This window comes from Cyclopterus lumpus, chromosome 24, assembly GCF_009769545.1.
Source record: "Cyclopterus lumpus isolate fCycLum1 chromosome 24, fCycLum1.pri, whole genome shotgun sequence".
Taxonomy (NCBI): Eukaryota; Metazoa; Chordata; class Actinopteri; order Perciformes; family Cyclopteridae; genus Cyclopterus; species Cyclopterus lumpus.
In genome coordinates this window covers 6095051-6116835 of record NC_046989.1, presented here as the reverse complement: position 1 = coordinate 6116835, position 21785 = coordinate 6095051, and the positions used below count along the sequence as shown (strand labels likewise).

General features: G+C 42.9%; 1 protein-coding gene across 1 annotated transcript; it reads left to right on the top strand.

Annotated features, from left to right (window-relative positions):
• The first annotated feature begins 15139 nt into the window (after positions 1 to 15139).
• LOC117727658 (terminal nucleotidyltransferase 5A-like) lies at positions 15140 to 20730 on the top strand. The gene is made up of 2 exons (XM_034528073.1): positions 15140 to 16213; positions 17446 to 20730. Exons 1-2 carry the CDS (start codon positions 15788 to 15790, stop codon positions 18262 to 18264), a joined length of 1245 nt encoding a protein of 414 aa, XP_034383964.1. The 5' UTR covers positions 15140 to 15787; the 3' UTR covers positions 18265 to 20730.
• The last annotated feature ends 1055 nt before the right edge of the window (positions 20731 to 21785 follow it).

Below are 21785 nucleotides of genomic sequence, written 5' to 3'. Positions count from 1 at the left end.
TACACTAATTTATTCATTCATTTATTCTCCTTCCTTTTGTCGTGGAACATTGGAAACTAAACACATTTTATGGCAGACGATTACTTCTTTTTAATCTTCTTTATCTTTTTTGTACAACATACATTTTGTCTCTAACAAACTGTGTTGATACATTATAACATGTCATAACATGTCACCAACATACGTATTCCAATATATTAGTGTTTTAAAAGAAAGCTATAATGAATATCTTATCTTGCTTTATGAAAAATGTGCTTTCGTGCTTCCACGGCCAAAAGTTGTATTATCGCTGATAATACTGCCGCACTGTAAAAATTCTCCAAGTAAAAGTTCTGCTTGTAAAATGTGATGTAAATGTTATGTACGGTAAATATGAAGGTACAACCAGCAGCTAGTAATAAGTGAGCTTTACTAGTGCTGGGAGAGAGCCAGGCGAGCTATTTCCTCCTGTCGTCATGCTAAGCTAAACTAAGTTAAGCTAAGCTAAACTAAGCTAAGCTAAGCGGCTTATCGTACAGGCAAGAAAGCAATATAATGAGTGGTGTTAGTATTATCCGCACTTAAATGAATTCATATTTGTATAAGCTCATCGTGTTTATGTATGTAAATCACCGCTGTCAAATAGTTTTAGTGTGGTAAAAAAAAAAAGGTACAATATAATCTTCTTCACTGGAATGCAGTTATGAAGGGGCATGCAATGGAAATACTCAAGTAAAGTACAAATACGTCAAATTTGTTCTCACGGTCAGTATCGAGTACACGCCACCGTGTTTATTATCAACTCTTCGTGTGACATGTGTGCTCATATCGTGTTGGTCGTCATTGACATGTCTTCTTATACGAACAGTCGTACAGTAGCAGTATACTTCCAGAGAATATCCCTGTTATTGTTAACTACTTCACTTAATTTACTTACAGCCTCTGTGACTTTGCTCAGTTCAAATAATGTACAATAAAGCTCTTTTTTTTCTACTGATGTGTCCTCATGATAGTTGGCTCCATCCATCACTACATCTTTTTGGTTCCTTGTTTTTGTTTGTGCTTTCCCTCACGCTCTCTACAGCCGTCACCTTTTGTGCTTTCTTTTCATTAATTTCCGGCGGGATTGGAACTGACACTTTGATATGTTTGGTGAACCAGGAGCTCCAGGGGGGGGGTCTTCCCATCTGTGTGTGTGTGTGTGTGTGTGTGTGCGTGTGTGTGTGTGTGTGTGTGTGTAATGAGAAGAGGGGCTTGAACTCTGCCGGTCGTGCCCTCGGAGGCTGAAAAAACGTCCCCATTTACCGTACTCTCCTCAGGCTGTGTGGACAGTCTAGACTCCACTGTCAATAAAATAAAAATAATTATAAAACAGTCCAAACAAAGGGTCAGGACAGGCTGCGGGAGAGACTTAGTGAATGTGCTGTTTGTGACTTAGTATTTCCACCAGCTGCTCCTTTGGGCCCAGGCAGGGTTTTCTTTTTTCTTTCTCCAGCCGGTTCTCAACAAAGAAAGCATCCCTTCCCAATGCGAGGACGACTTCCCCAGTGTCTGTACTGCTGCCAAGAGGCTGGCTTACAATGTTCACGATCTGTAACACACACTTTTGATCTTAAGAAGCGGGTTATCGTGACTTTCGGCAGACCGAGGAAGAAATCATCAGATCAGAGACAGAATCAGTTTTAAGTGTAAGTGCATGTGTATATGGTGTGATCATTGGTTTGGTGAGCATGAAAAACTAAAGTAATAAGTTCCCTGTCAATGCACTACATAGAGCATGGTGAAGAGATGCAGTTTAGTCATGTAGTCCTCAAAAATAAATGATGGTGTAATCATGGATATGCTTATAAATCACATCCAGTACATTAAATTGCTGTTCAAATTAAAATGAGATTAGTCACTCAGATTGCACCGCGATAAATTCCAACTCCCGGCTAAATCCATCTAATCAGAGAGTGTTTACAATGGAACAAGGCTTAGTCCTGGTTTTGCTCAACACTCTAATTAACAGTTCTACATTTAGAAAAACTCCCACATTCACTTTCTTGCTGAGAGCTTAATGAGAAGATCGATACCAGCCTCATGTTTGTACGGTAGATGTGAAGCTTCAGCCAGGACACGGTTAGCTTAGCACAATGAATGGAACGTTCAACTGTTCTTCCTAAACTGGACTTATCTGTGCGTTTCATTTAATGGCCCGCTACCAATAGAACATTCAGTCGGTTCAATAAAATAGAACTTTATTATCCTAGATAATTAAATAACTTAAGATGTGGGAAGCAAGCAATGGGAAAAAAGCTGACATCACAAAGTTGGGTCAAATCTGTGGAGGACTCGGGATAACAGTCACATTATTGCTCCGGGATGGTGGATGACTCATTGTTGCCTTCTCATTCCTCTTTTCTCACGCAGCTAAGATTTGCTGTCTTTTTCCAATCTGCTCGTCCTCCCGTTACTAATCTGACCTTGACCTCTTGTCTTGCCCTTTCTTCCACGCTATCTACTTTCTTTCTATGAAGTTCTATTAAACAATGTCTTTTTTCTTTCTCTCCAGGTTTCCTGCACAGGGAAGCCAGTTGCTAGAGAGAGAGAGTGCTGACAAAGCTGGGAGGAGAAGAGGGAGCTGGTTTCTCTTGGCTCTCTTGCAAAAGAGCTTTACTGGTTCCTGTCCAAGTATTGGAGAAAGTCTAATTAGAATATTCAGGCTGAGTTTGAGTGCTGTGGTATTTTTTTCCAACGTGGCCTTTGGATGCTCTGATAGGTCCAGCTGCAAAATATAAATTGACAATTAACAACAAATCGGCCAATTTACAATGCCCATGCTCCGACCACGGACATCTTCAAACTCCAACTACACGCCTGCATCTCACAGGCTTTTGAAGCTATTGCGTTGATAAAATATATACATAAACAGACATAAAGGCTTCGGTGGAGGTTTCCACTACAGCAAGTGTCTCCAGGACCACATTTTGATGACATGGACACAACACACACAGAACAACAACAAGGTACAAACAATACCAGCCATAGAATGTCGCAGATGGTAACAAAGCAATGTAAATATAGTGATTTATCGTAAACGTCCACTGTTTAGCTCCTTTTTTCCTTTTTCTTTCAACAGTTTGTTTGGGGCGAATGTCTTGAGACGACTGTGTGGGTGTGTGAGAGTGTACTGCTTACGTTTTTGGGTGAGTTGTTTTATACAGACAGAGACTGCCAAGTGATTTGCTTAAGAGTCATGAAGACAGTTTATAAGTGCATGCACTGAAAGCTACAATCATGCATTAAGTGCCCACCAGAATACACCACAACGTTGGTTGACACACAGTGACAACATTGCTGCGAATCATCATTCACAACAAATTCTGTTGCGGCTTCTGAAAAAAAGCCGAGAGCGATCGATGGAGGATGTGTGGCTTCTCGTTTGTTTACTTTCCAGGGTATGCAGGATATGTCTCAAGAACAACATGTTTCTAAAAAGTCACGAGGAGCAACTAAAGCTGCTAGATGAATGTAGCGCTGTAAAAAGCACAATATTTGCCTCTGAGATGCAGAAAGTTGCATATAACAGAAATACTACAAGGTACAAGTGCCTTGAATGTATACTGAAAGACTAGATTAAATAAAAAATGGCTTTTGACCCTTTAGATCACATCTCCAGTCATATTGTGCACTTATTTAACGATACAATGCAAAGAAAATCGTTCTGCCTGTAAAACTAAATACGATGTGCGCTTTGGAAGCTTGTACCAACCAATAATACCTCGACATCCATTTATTAGTCCATCTGTAACTTTTAGGGATAAGAGAGAAAAAACAATCAAAAGATTATATTTGAATCCCTGTTGTAAATGCACACTGCTGAAATATTCAGCATCACTGAGGAATACGTGGCAGTACAGAAGCTAAAGGATGTAACTTCCATTTCACAGGGACATGAAGTGCAGAGTAAATACACCTGAGTTACATTCCACCGCTGGACATGATGCACACGTATTTGTTGAAGCACTCATGAGTCACGGCAGACTCATGCTGGCCAATGCATGTGAATGCAAAAGCTCTCGAGCGCAAAGTCACCACACTGCAAGCAAATAACATGCAAACAGACAGATCAAGCCATTTCTCAGGAATGTTCACGTGCGCTGCTTTCAATTCCTATTCTGAAACCATAAACTTCAGCACTTCATCAATAAAGGGAACGAGATGTCACTCTGCGACATCAAATAAAATCTTTGTTGAGCAATCAAATCGTGGGCTCCATCCTGAAATAATCCAGACGACGGAACGGAGCACTGCAGCTTTCCAGAAACGCTCGTTTTCATTTAAATCTGACGTTTCTTTCTAAAACATAATTTTCGGACATTCGGCTCGAGTTTCTCAGTAACGTACAACAGGGAATTTCCCTCAGCTGCCAGTAGATGCCTCCATGGACATGTTTTCAGAGAAACATAAAACAAATCCCCCGCAGCTCTGAAATGAATGGAGAACATAGATGTTATGGACAATTTGAGCTCACTGTGTTTTTCCGTCTCTCTGCAGCCTCAGAGGAGGATTCATATTGCAGGTCAAGGGAGCGGCTGTCCATTAGAAATAGGTGTGTATTTCCTTGTCCAGTGTAGTTCTCAGCTAACAGAACAATGTTCTCAGCTAACATTACAATGTTCTTAGCTAACAGAACAACGTTCTCAGCTAACAGAACAACGTTCTCAGCTAACAGAACAATGTTTTTCTCAGCTAACAGAACAATGTTCTCAGCTAACAGAACAATGTTCTTAGCTAACAGAACAACGTTCTCAGCTAACAGAACAATGTTTTTCTCAGCTAACATAACAATGTTCTCAGCTAACAGAACAATGTTTTTCTCAGCTAACAGAACAATGTTCTCAGCTAACATAACAATGTTCTCAGCTAACAGAACAATGTTTTTCTCAGCTAACAGAACAATGTTCTCAGCTAACATAACAATGTTCTCAGCTAACAGAACAATGTTTTTCTCAGCTAACAGAACACAACGTTGTGCTGTGGACTAAACCGAGGAGGGTAGATAGTGCAGATCTAGACACTGTGAATCCTTTCCACTACTTAACAAAAGGTTTTGGGATGTTATGTGTGTTCAAGTTTGGACATGAGTAATGTGACTAACAGAGCATTGATAAATAAGTACGTCCCTAATCTAATTACGCATTCAATTTTTACCAATATTCAGAGTGAGTAGGAGGTTTAATTATTCAGTTTGGAAAGTATGACAACTGCTAATTCCTAGGAAATTGTCCTTTTTTTATAGGTTACTTTTAGACACTGATAATTTGCATTTTTTTACAACAACATAGTGTTTCCCAAACCTGCCAAATGATACTGATACTGAAACGTTGACATCGTCTCATCCATCCGACATGGCCAACATGTTAACAAACATGATATGGCTCAACCTTAGTACTCAACTCAAATCCAATATTCACTCTACTTTTAGCTGTTTTTGGTCTCCCCGTATACCTCCTGAGGGACATATCTGTCTCTTTAGCTTCTAAACGTTCAACAGCTACCAAATCATTTTGTCTGACTATGTTGCTGCAGGCCGTTGGCGTAGCGACAGCAGTTGATGGAAACTATGATGATGAGAGTGCTCAAAAACCTTATCAACAGGATCATGTTTCCATTTACAAGGCTCTCTGTAAAAATTCAATAAACATTGCTTATTATTGCGCTGCAATTACAGGCGGCCTTTTTTTTTTTTAAACTGGCCTTATTTTGATTTTGATAAGCAGAATGAGACGCATCTAAACTCATCAACCTTTACGTTATCAAGTCTTCACACACATGAAGATGGCTTCAAGTTAAATCAACAATCATGCGATAACACTTAATTCTGAGAACATCTGTGAAGCCTCCACGTCCCTTTGTGCTCTAATAAGAAAAGTTTGGGTAAACGAGCTGACGTGTGCGCTGACTTCTCATCGCGCTCATCACTCAAACAGGAGGAGGTTGTGTTGCTCCAAACAGATGTGTGCATCTGTGGAGGCGTGTGTTTGTCAGGCCTGGACGTCCATACTGCTGTTGGTATGTCTGTTGGCGTGTGTGTGCGTCTCTATCCGTCTGTGTGTTCCAGCAGGAGAGTGTGTGTGGTCCAAAGTTTCTGTTTATAGACTCTCTGCCATGATAGGGGGTCAATGTTCTGGGCTGTTGTTTTGTTTACTCTCTTTTATCACTCAGCGTTTAAGCATCAAAAATCTGACCACCATGTGTTCCGCAGTACAACAGACATGTAATCCTCAGATAAACCTAGAAACCTCACTCAGAACAAGCAGGTTTAGGCCTGGTGTCAGCAAGAAAATGTCCAACAATGAGAGATGATTGTTCTGGCCTACACAGAGCTCTGAAATCCAACACCTTCGGGATGAACTGGAATGCCGTGTGCTAGCCAGGGCTTATCGCCCAGCATCAGCGTCCGACCTCACTAATGCTCTCGTGGCTAAATTAGAGCAAATCCCTGCATCCCGGTTACTTTTCAAGAAAGAGGCAGTCTATTCCTTTTCATAGGTTTTTTGGGAGGATTTGTTCAATAATCGCATCCTCATTGCCCCAGTAATGTCTCCACGCGTTTGCCAAAGGGCGAAGAAGTTGAGTAAACCCTCGTCACTGTAATAAATGAAGACTGGAGTCACGCGCCATTTACTTACTCCTGCCCTGTTAAAAAAGAGAAATTAATTGGATCCGCATTCGTCGATAGCTACAATTCCTCAGCTGGGGAGTTTTGGTGTAATTACATCATCTGACATCTTGGAAAGTAGAATCAGTGCATTATATTCATAGCATATGCAGGAGATTTAGAATTCTGAGGAAAAACAATTGTCTGTCAGGCGCTTTTCTCAGAAACTAACGTGGAACCGTTTACTTTTTGTTACGCCTTGATTTGAAGACTGGGGACAATACTTTCCTTGGACGTATACTTTGTAGGAGACAGACTTTTGCTAAAGTGCATTTTATCTCAGGGTGTGCTGCCATATAACACGTGTCGTTAGCTTGATTATGAGGATTTTGTACCTCGTAAAAGTGACACTACTATCTTGCACCGGTGTAATTTAAGGGCACTTTCGCTGCCCGGTAATCTCGCTGCAGACGCGACGCCCTCTTACCGGTGAAGCGTTCAGATTAGGAAGTGATTTAGCAGAAGATGCACACGACTATTCGACAGGTCATGTTACTTCTGTTTTAACTCCATATAAAAGAAAGACGAGAAGTCGATGGCAGACAACTTCTGGGAAGACTTTGTAGCTCAGATTTCATTTAAATGTTTAAACCACTGCCACATGTCTCTGTTATGCCCGTCTAATGGTTACTATGACTTGTGTTTACCAGCACACTGATTGGCAGATATAGTGTGCGTGGTCAAATTTATTTGCAAAACATAAATAAAGCTATCGTAATGCAACTTCCGTGGCTTGAAATATGAGCTGCTCCAACAGACTTAGTCACTCTCTTTTCTACTTCTGTCTTTGTGTTGTTGTTGTTTACCCGCAGTGTGCTACATCGTGCTACATGCTACATCGTGCTGCGGGCTGCATCGTGCTATATGCTAGCAGCCCTGAACACACATACTACACAGCTGATGTCAGTTGGGTTTAAGGAAGCTTCGCCGGAGGAATTTAAGATATTGTGTAACAGACACATCCAAAGCAAATAGGAAAACTATTTTGAATGGCCCTTATCCCATCAAGCCTGAACCTGACATTGACCTCTGTGACCTCACCCTCTACACTCCACAAGCCCTGTGGATGCTCAGCTGCTCAGGGGACAAAATATGGTACTACTTTTTAATGTTGGATTATGGCAGTGGGTTCTCAAACTGTGAGGCGCGCGCAGTGGTACTACAGGTGGGGCGCGGAGGGAAATCCCGAAAACATAAAGTCATTAATAATTACATTGCGAAATGCCTGTACTTGTGTAAATACGACAGAATCTTGGCCGTCGCGCATGCATTTCTAAAACTGTTTTAACTTGTGTAAAACCAGTTGTGTCTTGATTTGAACAACTTTTATTTTGTATTTATATATTGTGTGTTGATGTGCTTCATTGCCCTCCGGAGGCAAATAAAATGATTGATTGAAATGTATAAACATATGCACTGATATGAAGGAAAAATAAAAGCTGCAGTATCAATCTTGGCTGAAAAGCGGAAGAATTAAATAAGAAATAAGAAAAGCAGAGAGAACAAGACAGCATGTCCTCTACACCGCTGATACAGACACTTGAATCGAAGACTTTTGAGGAAGAATAATAATGACGTGAAAGAGCGCTGTTGATCTTATCTGGCATCTTTTGCACGTTTCCATGATTGGCTTTCACAAAACACACCATCAGCCAGCTGGCAGGAAATCTAGAGTGACGTGAACTCCCATCGCCTTTTCTTTTTGCAGCTTGACAATGGCGTGCCGATGTCATTACTCATCGATACTTAATGTAAGGGTAAAAACAACAGGATGGATCGCTGCATATAAATCAGCTGTTGGACTAAGCGTGAAGGTATTATTCCAACTCGACATAATGGAGGCCACACAGCAACGTCATCTGCAAAATATTTATTGTGAAAGATATTCCCAATTCGTACACACCACACACAGACACACTTCTCTCTGACAGCAATCGACCTTTAAGTGTCGGCAATCTTTCTTTTATGAGGCAACAGCAAATAATTCAGTCCAACAAATGCTTTTTGTGAAACAGAGTTCAAAGGATCACTGAAAGCTGTTGCTGGTCCTCGGCCACGTCGCATTACTGTACAGATTTAAATGTCAGACATTTATTTAAAATTCACGATTACAATCGTTCAGTCACACACCAACTGAAGCGCACGCACACACGCACACACGCACACACGCACACACGCACACACACACACTTTCATGAACAATTTTGAGCCTCTCGTGTAGCTTGTGTTAGCATGGCATTCAAGTCACAGAGCAATGCAAAATATACACCAGCTAATTTTTGAAACAAACAAAACATATTGAAAAAAAGATGGTAAATAGACTCATAGTAGTTTTCTTGTTTTTCGTTTGAACGTTATCGCAACACAAGTAAAGAACAAACATAATATGACACATATACGTGTGTTAAGTTGTGTTAACCGGCATCACATCCCAGGTGCTGTGATAGTTCCTTAAACTACGAGTAGCTTTATTTTATGGATTCAATAAAATCCTTTCCGGTTGTATGAAGGACAAGAGCAACGAGAGGAACCGCAGGCAGGAACTAAAAGTTGGCTCAGGAGGAAGAGATGGCGGTGGAGACAGCCCAAAAACAATGTCCGGAGCAGACGTGGACCGGTGTGAGGAGAGAACGAGTTCTCTAAATAGACGCGGGATGTGACATCAGGCTTGGATGGAGCCAGCCGGCTGGAGGCCGTGAGAGGCCTTGACTTGGTCATCTGTTGAGTTAGCAATTCTATTTTAAGGCTTCTCATCACTTATCCACCTCTGTTCCTGATGTTTTGTTTACGCTTTCCAACCCCCTCCTTCTTCCCCAGCCTTCTCTCATCATCACTCCACGCAGTCTTCACTTTATTCTCTTTATTTCACCCTCTTGCGTCTTCATCCAAGACCTCAGTTATACACCAGAGACTGCCGGCCTCTTCCCTCGCATCGAGTGAGAAAAGAACACCTCAGCATACATCAACCTCCGCGAAGGTCACACTCTGAAAGAACAGAAGATGAGAGGAGTGGAGCTCCGCCCTTAAACCTTTCATGCCAAGAGCCAAATAACTGACGGTAGAGCAAAACCACCGTCACATCCGCTGTGGCTTCACTACTAAAAACCCTTTCTGTTCATCTGGGGCCAAACACATCTCCATAAAACACGTCCTTAACTTGATCTGAGTTGTAAACTGCCATAAGTTGATGGTATGAGCTGTCTGTCAGCAGGAGGGTGTGTGTTTGCACATGTGTGTGTGCTGTGCGTTCATTTTCTGTGCCGTTCCAACATATCCAATGACCGAGGCCACTCGTGGTGGTGTAGCAAACAGGTTGCAGATGCAAAAGCAAAAGCACAGTGAAAATGTCATCCTCCACCCTGTCTACATGTGCACATGAGCAACATGCAGACTGTAAGATGATGCCAATGATCAGTAACCATGACAATGGTGTCAGAAATGTGCACACACACCACTCTGATGATCCCTCAACGGGCATTTGTTTCTACGTTTTGCACGGGGGTCAAAACAAAGCTGAGTCCGAGCATCCGTCGTTTGAGTCATCCGTCCCGAAGACGAGGAACAGGCAAAGTTGGGAGCGGTCGCCGTGGCAACATAATAATGCTGACACAGGTAGACGATGAAAAAACTGCAGAAAGGTACAAAAATGATTAATGTTGGCGAGACAGCGGTGAAATCAGTCGTGCATCCTGAATGACTCGCACGGATTAGATCCCACAGCAGATATAACTACAACATCTGTAACGTCAGCATTATTCTGCATGTGTGTCACTCCACACCACACAGGAGACACGTGTGGACGGAGACGGAGACGTGGTCAATGAGCCATAAATAACGTTGGATGTTTTGTCGTGGGTTGCATGTTTTTCATTAGTGCACTTTACTCATTTGCCGCATTAAAGGATAAAATGACCTCACTTGGCGCTTGGACACTGTTTACCCACCACAGCTGTACAAACATGCATGCACAAATTCTGCAGTGTGGGAACGAGAGAACGAGAGAGAGAGGAAGGATAGGACGACTGTGTAGTGTGTAAGCGGTAGGAAAAGAGCGCCACCTAGTGAAATATCAGTCAGCTTTTCTCCAGTTAATGCGGCGCAACACGGGCTGTTTCCTGGGATCCAGCAGATGGCGCTGTAGCACCTTCGGGCTGCGTGACCTTTGTTGAGACTACTCCCCCTGAAACTGGAAGAAAAGTGTTAATAGTAGAAGTGTCTACAATTACAATGTTGCTTGTCATTGTATGTATTAAGGCTGCTCAGTGAGAGCCATATGAAGTGATGAATCAGATTAATTTATCTGAAATACATTGTTCTAAGAATTTGCAACATAAACACGTAAAATTGAAATAATATATTTTTACACAGAATGTCCATGAGAAACAGTGGACATATATTATAATAATAATTTATACTTGCAGTGCCTGACAGTGCCTTAAATATATATATAATATACCCTTTGTTCAACTAAAGTCAGATTCTTTATTCTTTATTAGGCTTGAAATGCCTGAAATTAATAAATAATGCATAAGGGATACAAGAAAATATCAGAGAAGATGGGCAGAAATGTCTGATGCTTTCCTATCATGGTACTAATCTCAGGACCCCTCAGATTCACAGCTGAGAGTCAATTCACGGTGCATGTCTGCACACGCGTGTGTCTGCATGCGTCTGTTTAAACGAGACAGACGAGTCGCCGTGGTCTCGACATCTCCGACCACAGTACCATACAGGAAGCACAGATAGAGCTAGTCACTTCCTATTTATTTAGGCACAGCAGCTTGCTGGCCTCCGTCGTCAGGGAAAGCAGAGGTCAGGAAAGCAGAACAGTCTTTTCACATAATGTTGGAACATATATTTAGGGGGAGGGTTTGAATCTCTTGGGCTGCATTAAAATACTGAGTTGAGTTTTGCAGGTTGCCGTACACGTATTATCTGCTACTATGTGCGTCGTCAAGTGTGGTCAGACAATTATCTAATTGGCGATGAACTCCGAAACCTCTTGTGCAAGTTGAATATAAAGATGGAAATGATGGTTTCCCGTAACTGAGCCTATCCTCTAATGTTTTATAAACGTAATGTGTACACCAGCCATTTAATCTCGACTTTACTCTTCTGTCTCCTTTTCAACCGGATATTCTCACAGTTCATATGTGTCATTAACATACTTCCATAAGGAGCACCTTCTCGGAGCGCTGCAGGGTGGCTTACAGCGCAGGGCACGTCAGCGAATCTCATTAGTGGCTGTGGAAGAGTTTAGTGGGGGCTTACACTACTACTCAGCAAAGGTCTCTTACTGAGGTCAGGGTTAAAACTGATTGGAAATACTGTTGAGGTTCGTCTTTGCATGCGTACGATGTCATTAGCTACAATGTGCTTTACATGCAGACTTCTATATGTGTGTCAAAGGGCAATGGACTGAACATGTGAACCGAAAGGTCTGCTACTGTCTGCACGACGAATCGTTACTTTTGCTAAAGTATAAGTGAGCAGCTTTAACAGTTATTGTGGGACAATCAGGCTGCCATCGACTATTTCAGCCAACCCACAAACTTAATTAAAAATGCCGTTGTTGCTATAGTTACCCTCTCTTTTGGGCCTCGTGCGAAAACATTTTGGGTTCTTAGGTTAAATTATAGATTAAGCAAACGCTCCCAACTTCAGATCACTGTGTAAATGACCATCTTAAACATGATGACTGCTATAAACGAGCGTGCGTTCATGATAATTGGACATTTGCATAATTAATAACCAGATAATACCGGGCCGAGCATCCTGCCCTATATGTCCAGAAGTGTTTATTCATGAAGATGGCACAACGGAATAAAGAGAAAAACTTTCAAAAGTAATATATTAAATGTGTATTATTTAGACAGAAGGATGTAAACGACAAAATGTTCCACTAACTCTTTGCTGGAGTCGTGGCCTCAGCCAGCTGCAAATTTAGTGAAGAACTGAACAGCGTCGTGGTTGTCCTACTTCTTTAAAAAAAAGTCTATAGGATTACATCATAAAAATATATTATTTTAAACAGCGTCAGCTGCAGAATTAAGGGTCCGGCTAAAGTCACGGAATGGGAAATATCTGCCTGGGGTTCGTACCATCACTGAAAATACAGAAGGAATGGTAAGTTATGAAAATGATCGATCGTGGTGGTACCTTAGAGTAAATTCAAAATAAGAGAAAATTGTGGAATGTGGCACGTTCTCCTAAATCACTCTTGCATGAGGCCTTTTGTTAGCCAGACGATAGGTGGAAGTGGTAAGAATACCTTTTTTTTCTTTCCCCAGAGCTGCTACACTCTCCCGTTGAATTAAAATCTCAACGTTAACAGCAAACGCTGACGTATACAACAATGCACTAAAACGCCACATTCCACATCCCTCTGGTGTCTTGTGGACTGTCAAAAAACACGACTCTTCAGTCAACGGAGATTATTTTCTCTACTAATGGAAATCCAGAAGCATAAATGAAAATAGTAGACGGTGTTGAGTGACTGAGGGGATGGACGAAAGAGAGTCGTTCGGGTAACAGGCTCCCTGTAATCTCTTAATGAACTTCTACGTGTGGGAATGGAGGAAGGGGTAATGAGCTAAAAGCAGGAAGAGTGGGTTAGGACAGAGTCAGCCAGAGGGAGGGGCTTTAGACGTGATCAGAATGCAGGCCGCCAGAGATCAAAGGATGTGATCACTCTGTGTTTTTGATTGAAGCTCTTGCTTTAATTTACCATCATGTTTCTCAGTAAAAAGGGGGATATATATGCCCATATATATATATATATATATATATATATATATTTATATATATATATATATATATACATATGCTCATTCACACACATTTGTTTTCCACTCAGCGTGTGGCGATCGTTTCGTCATGGTTCCGGGTGGTCTGTGTGAAATCCCCTCTCAAAATTCCCTCTCCAATCCTCTGATGTCGTCAGACGTTGTCCACCATGCAAGCCAGTGTCATCCACTTGACAAGTCAGAGGTCAGGTAAGTAGCAGCTTCATGGTAAGCATCTCCAGCAGTAAGCCGGACATTGAGCCTGCAGGTGAATGGGGAAAGTGCAGAGTCCGACTGACCTGCTGTCTTGTGTCAAACTACAGAACTACATTCTCTGGAAATTGTCTTTAAACTGCAATTTAAATCCGTTTTCAGGTTTTCATTTTTCTTTTTTTTTTACTGATGTCTAGTTGGGAGAAGCTGCTGCTCTGCTCAAAGTTTACCAAGTGAGCAATACCAAGAAGTCAAAACAGCTCCCACACCACGGCCATATTGTTAAATGATATAGAACATGCATCATATTACGTGTGATATTCGTCTCTTTACGGCTCAGATGCTTGACAGGCGAGGTGCTACCACATAACGAGTATATATATAGAGTATATGCAGAAACTACTGTATGTGAAGTATGTAGTACAGTATGCTTTTTTCAATACCTTATGATCAGAGCATGCACCGAGCATGCAGTAACAATACCTTAAAGTGGCATATGCATTGCATTATCTCCAGAGGTGTACATGCGCATGCATGAGTGTGTCTCTGTTAATGTGTGGCCCTGCACATACAGGTTAATCTGCGGTAAGCTGGTTTATGGATCTCGTCTGCAGTGACGCATATATCCGCGCCAAGCTCTGCACTGATAGATTCTTCATGACAACTAACCAGCAGACTATATGGCCTATACCCTACATGCTGACAGACGGCTTACATCCCATACATCTGAGATGCAGAGACATGCTTCAAATACAGACATTTTATGTTGTTCATTGTATATATGTGACATTAAATATACATACAGGTAATGCATTTGCACACGTTTGTAAATGAACCACTGATTGGTGCACACAAAAAAGCATGCATGGGCCAAATGATGGAGATGGAAAGACCCGAAAGGGACGGATGTGCATTCCCGTCCTCACATCAGAATCCTGGGGAACTGTAACATGAGGGTGAATGCATTTACATGTGTGATACTGTTAAATTACAAAATACAAACTGCTCAGCATCCCGTGCGAGACCATGATTGTGCCAGGTAAAAGTGCATCACACTCTTCATCAAATATTGTTCAAATGAGCTGCACAGACTTCTGAGCGATTTCCTCATCACTGCAATGATGATCAACCTAAACAATAAGCAACAACAATGCAACCAGTACCCCTATTGATAATGGAAAGTGTTGGACACGTGCGATGTGTCTTTTGGAGAGGAGAAGGAGTGCCGAGAAATCGATTCAAAGCAAGTTTTGGTGAGGGGGCAGCCTCCAATCGGTCTCCTTCTCTTCTCTCGGAACGCCTATTCTCCAGACACGCCCCTGTCTCCGGCCACTGCAGCCACACAAAGTAACTATGGGAAGCAACGGCAGCTATTAGTGGATGTGAACTGTCAATCAAACCGACCCGCCCCAACGTCTCTCAGACGGGAAGCGTTCTGGTCACAACTTCTCCAGCAGCTGTGAAGTGGGACCTCTGTGGCATCACGCAGTACCGACGAGCATCACACCGCCAACATGTAAAGGAAAAGCTGCCTTACACCACTTTCTAAAAGTAGGTGTCCACTGGGAAACTACAGCGGTGTTAAAACGAGTGCGTAAAGTTGACGTTCCGCAGCAGGGACGCGCAATAATCTGTGCGTAAAAGTGAGTCAAAGTGGGCAGAAGAAAAACTTCTGTATGTGGACGAAACGTTTTTTTGTCTCGGCGGCGATGGGTGCGCCGGTGAGCCTTCGGTGCACAACGAAGAAGCTGACACGGTGAGAGACAGACGCGTCCACCTTAACAGTCGATGTCTCCAGAGTTTGGCGACAGCGCCGCAGCGGAGCGAAGCGCACAGCGGGTCAGCAGATGCTGCGCAGTGACTAAGCCTTACGGCTGGGAAGCTAATGAATTGAATTTGTCTGGACTACAGACTTTATGTAAGAAGTAGGACAAGCACAACGCCGCCCAACTAGTTCTTCCCGTCATGCACCTTGTTGTAATGACAGACATCTGCTCCGAAAGTTCAATTCTTCACACAGTTGCAGCTGGCTGATGCCACGACTCCAGCAGGAGTTAGTGGAAAGTCGTGTGGTTTACACCCTTCTTGTCTGCCTCTTCTCGACATGGATGAGAGTGTTGGTTGTGCGGCGGCCGACAGCTGCTCGGACGGGGAGAGCATCAACCTCAGCGTGCTCAACTGGGAGCAAGTGCAGCGGCTGGACACCATCCTCACCGGCTCCATCCCCATCCACGGCCGGTGGAGCTTCCCCACTCTGGAGATGAAGCCGCGAGACATCGTCAAGGTGGTCCGCAGCCGCATGGAGGAAAAGCGGATACATGTCCGGGAGGTGCGACTGAACGGCTCCGCGGCCAGCTACGTGCTGCACGAGGACAGCGGGCTGGGATGGAAGGATCTGGACTTAATATTCTGCGCCGAGCTGAAAGGAGAGATGGAGTTTCAGATTGTGAAAGATATCGTTCTGGACTGTCTTCTAGACTTTTTGCCAGAGGGAGTGAATAAGGAAAAGATCACACCTGTGACCTTAAAGGTAAAAGTTTTATGTGAATCATATTGTGTGTCAAACTTTCAAAACTAACAGGGAAGAAAGTTTTTTAGATTTCATGCACTTGAAGTGTACATAAGTCTTATACGAACACGATGTGTTTTATTTGTCTTTATTATGCATCAAACAGAGCAGGTTCAAACTATCAATTCATGCAATCAAAATGTTTTAGTGCAAGGAAAATCAATTTGTGAATTAAAATCTATTATGCAAATCTAAAATGTTTGCTTGCTGTTGAGCAGAATCTCGTGGGCAGGACCGAATGTAAGACTCTATTGGCCTGTCTCCATCGCAGTGACAGTATAGCAATAATGACCCGCTCGCTTTACATTGTCCCGCTTATTACACGACTACTTACTAACAAAATCTGTGATTTCATGCAAATATACTTGTGTCAATAGAGACGTGTCTTACGTGTTGTTGTTTGCTGGTTGGTCTGAAACCTCGTATGAGATCTGCCCTGAATATCTCCAACCAGCAGAGAGATGTAGGCCTTCAAATAGTAAAAAGGTTGCTTTCCAATTCAAAGAGGATTCTGTCTAATCCAATTGGTGTCGGATCCACATTAATAAATCGGCTCTCAGTTATCTGGATACCGAGGACTTCCTGGCTACTAATGGCCCACCAACAGATGTGATCATCAAAACATGACGACTAACAGGCGTAATCCAATATTTGTATCTGGTGCGAATAGCAATAATGTCCAGTTGTTGGAGCCTTCTCAGACTGGTTTAGACTATTTTAGATCTAGTAGATCTCCGTGTAAGAGCCACAGTGCAAACATTCTTAAAATGTACCATGTGCATGTGTGTTTTTTTAGAATAATTTTTTTTTAAACGGTGTTTGATGCACTGGTTGCAATAATACTATATTACAGCTGTGAAAGGATGGAAAGAGATGAGTTACTTAACAGACACAAAGAAGGCACAAAAGAATATCTGACACTCATCACTGTAGCCGACTGTTTGCTCTGATTATGTTGTTGTTTTATGTTAGAGGAAACGCATAGCCACATGTTTTGATGATGGTTTATGGCCTGTTTGTTCTCTGAATCATGTGATATAAAAGGTCAATATATATCCACATGAACCTAATAACTCCAACAATGTCTTCAATTGCTTGATTCAGTTTTCAGTCACTAACCTAAAATGTGCACAGACAGGAAATGCATTAAAAGTCTATGTTGTCGCCTAATCTTTCCCTTGTGTATGTTCTAGGAGGCGTACGTGCAAAAGATGGTGAAAGTGTGCAACGCCTCAGACCGCTGGAGTCTCATCTCCCTCTCCAACAACCGTGGCAAGAACGTGGAGCTCAAGTTCGTGGACTCCCTCCGACGCCAGTTTGAGTTCAGCGTGGACTCGTTCCAGATCCGCCTGGACTCGCTGCTGCTCTTCTACGAGTGCTCGGAGCACCCCATGGCTGCCACTTTCCACCCCACGATTCTCGGGGAGAGCGTCTACGGCGACTTCCACACCGCCCTCGATCACCTGCGCAAGCGCCTCATCTGCACCAGGAGCCCCGAGGAGATCCGAGGCGGGGGTCTGCTGAAGTACTGCCACCTGCTGGTGCGGGGTTTCCGCGCGGCCTCCGACCCCGAGATGAAACTGCTGCAGCGCTACATGTGCTCGCGCTTCTTCATAGACTTCCCCGATGTGAGCGAGCAGAGGCGGAAGCTGGAGTCCTACCTGCAGAACCACTTCGTAGACCTGGAGGACAGGAAGTACGACTACCTGGCCACGCTGTACGAGGTGGTGCAGGAGAGCACGGTGTGCCTGATGGGCCACGAGAGGCGTCAGACGCTCAGCCTCATCTCCTCGCTGGCGTTGCGGGTCCTGGCCGAGCAGAACGCCATCCCCAACGCCGCCAACGTCACCTGCTTCTACCAGCCGGCTCCTTACGTCTTGGACGGCAACTTCAGCAATTATTACGTAGCGCAGGTTCAGCCCATCTACCCGTGTCATCCCTTCCTCCCCCAGCGTTACATTCCTCCTCAGCACCAGCATCCCATGTACGGCACCTGGTTACCCTGTAACTAAACTCTGTTTGCGTTCATGCACTGTTGTGTAGCTGGCGGATTCCCTTGACAAGGGATGAACGGTGATGGTTTGATCTCTTTCTTGAGGATGGGAAATGGAGGGAAATGAGAGAAGGAAGTACATGAGGCAAAATTAGACAGATAAAAGAAGAGAGTACGCAAGGGACATGAGGGCAAGGCACCTGGATCATGGCAGGGGGCCAGAGAAAAGGCTTTCCCCCGGGTCAGGGTGCCACAGCGGGAGGAGCTGAGCACACAGGGAGAGATGGCAGCGAGGATGACGCCTCACTTTTAGGGTTCTCTCATGGAAGGTCCATTTAGTGGACCATCGTGATGAACACCGGCCTCCGATGATATGTTTCTTGTCTGTTGTGAGTTACGGCTCAGAGGAACTCACATTTGAAATGATTACCAGACACGGGAAACCAAAACTAACTCACATACAGCCACAGAGAGCCGCAGAGAGGACGTTGTCTGTGTGCACTGCGTTTGCGTGGGACTCCTTTTCACAGACAATGCAAAATGAGGAATTGGATACTGTTTACAAATCCAAAGATCTACTTTGATATCTGAATTCTGAGACAACAACAAAACAATGCATGCTTTATTTCTGTACAGGAATAATTTTCTTTAAGTGCCTAGATAAAGCCTAAAGGGAAGAGGTATTTTTGTGATTCTTTATCTTGTTGGGTCGTCTAATTGTTCTACTGTACATTCATTATCACCTTGAACATCAGAGAGTGGACCCAGTAGGGGCAGGTTTTGGATTTTTTTTGGACCTTGTTTAGCTAAAGACTCTGCAGTATCGCTCGACGAACACACATCCTGATTACCAAAGAGGAAGTAGCAAGATAATCTCATCATCGGTAGAGAGAGAGGGTGCGGTGGGTGGGTGGAGGTTGAGTCAAAAATGCTTATGAGAGTAAAATAGATGGTGATTTTGAGAGAAATGTGCAGAGAAGGAATTGGGGGTTGGCAGCAAGAGAGCAAATGAGAGAGAATAAACTGCTCATATCTGCAGTTCTATTATATTGCCAAATAAGGCGGTGAAGGGTTATTCATCACATACAATGTTATCATCTGTAAAGAAGTGTATTTGGATATGAGAAAGTTTTGCACCTAATACATTTCAAAATGGCTCTTCATCACGTGTAGTCAAAATGTTCTCGTGAAACTGATTAATGCAAAGTCATGAACAGATCTGGGATATGAAACTCACTTAAAAGGTGCCCTGTGAAGTTTTCATGTGAAAAAAAACAAAAGTTATGTTTACATTTAGTCTCACCGAAACGCATTGGGGGGCGGGTTTTTTCCCCAATACTTTTAATACCACAAAGGTGTTAAGTGCATTTTCTTCCTCTTGCAAAGATGATTTTTGGAATATTTTAAACGTAGCAGGCTTCTTCTTCACTGCCTGTTATGGCAGGATGAGAAAACCATGAAATATTGTAAAAATGAAGGGAGGATATAAATCACCCTGCTCGCATGGTTGCACATATTCATGTATGTCACGGGTCAAAAAATGACTAATTTTAAAATTATTGCTCCATTGCGCAACTAGTGGTCAAAAACTTTACAGGGCAACTTTAAGTTTTCAAACAAATATTAAAAGCACCAATGTGTTTGAAACACATAAACATATAAAATGATAATCTTTCAATGCAGTTGAGTTTTTTGTACGCAGTTTAAACATATTTTTGACATGCTGTATGCACTGTAAACATGTGTATCCATTTAATGTGTGAGAGAGAAAGAGAAAAGTCTGCAAACATCTGCAGGACAAAACAAAGTGAGTGTGTGTCGGTGGGTTGGATGTCGGAGTAGAAGCATAATACTGGCAGAGTCAGAGGCTCAGCAGAGGAAAATATTTTCAGAAAATGTTCTGCATGTAGTCAAAAAAATGTACGAATTTTGGAATGTGTGGACATTTGGACTGCATGAGCAGATCACGGCTATTTAAATGGATAAGCACCGAACAATGAGGAAATAATGCAAACAAATGTAGAGGACAGATTACGACCATCACTTTATATTTGAAGGGCAATAAGAAAAATGTTTTCTTTCTATGATGATCATGGGGGGGAAAAAAACAGGTGTACAACATTCAGCCTATTCTCCTTTAAAACGTGTCAGATCTCCTATTTTTCTATCAATCTCTATTTTTGTACAGTTTGCGTTTGGCTGATGCAGCAGGCAGATTCAAAGCTGTGTAGTATTTTGTGGTGTGAGTGCGCAAATTTTGTGATTTACTTTGGCTGCTGGAGAGCAGTGCGGGTGGACATGCTATGCTGAGATGCGGATTTAGCTTGTGTTCATTGTATGCATACTCTGAGCTGTTTCATGTGGGTTTTATGTTGCTCTAAAGAGATTGTTTCACTGTTCGACTTGTTTTTAAACTGCTGTCCTGTGCGGACATGAAAATAATGATCTGATAATTGTGTCCAAGTTGACGAACTTTGACTATTAAAAAGCAACAAAAAAAGACACTGTAACAATCTGCATGACATTTTCTTTTGGACATTTTATACCTTATTGAATGTCAGTTCAGCCGATGTAAATTGCTCTGGCATTCAGGGTTTTGTGCCCGGGCTTTGACACACAGGGGAAAAGTCTTCATCGGGGTCAACGCCCCGATATGCTCGCACAATCCCAGCAGGAAACGACTGCTGCTGCCAGCGATTGTCAGCTGAACTTGACGGGTTTCCCCTCCGAGAGACGTCACGACGAGCATCAGCGGCTGTCATTTCGTTGTTTGCCAGACCTCATTAGCTGAGAGTATTTGCAACAGCAGGTAGATGGCTTGTACATGCACAGACCTTACTACCAGCTGAGCCTTGGGCCCCAGTGACACAACCGATTGAATAAATTAGCTCCATGTCTGCATTACTCTAATACCTCGGCCTCCAGATGTCACTTTCCCTGCTGCCATTGAGAAAAATACATTCCTTTGTCTCTCTTTCAAGTTTTTTTGTTTTTTTCTTCTGTCAGTCTCTATGTTATCCTGCCTTTTTGTTTATTATTTATTTTCTCTTACTTTAATTCTCTGGCTAACACCACGCTGCTTTTCATAGCCTGAGGTTTCTTTAGTGACACTCTTGATGCCAGCGTCATCCTCTGTTTTGTGTCCTCGCTCATATCAATTCAATTCAGTTTAGTTTGTATAGCCCACACATTACAAATTTGCCTCAGAGGGCTTTACAATCTGGACACATACGACATCCCTGTCCCAGGACCTCACATCGGATCAGGAAAAACTCCACAAAAAACAGAAAAAAAACTTTAACGGGTGAAAAAAGGGAAGAAACCTTCAGGAGAGCAACAGAGGAGGATCCCTCTCCCCGGATGGACAGAAGCAATAGATGTCATGTGTACAGAATGAACAGCAATACAGAGTTACAACACAGTTACAATGAATATGACAGAAATTATGAATAATGAGTAGTAGGCATGGACCACGATGCAGACCTCCACAATCCATGAGACAGAAGGAGGTAGAGGGGAGGGGCATCAGTAGGGCCATGG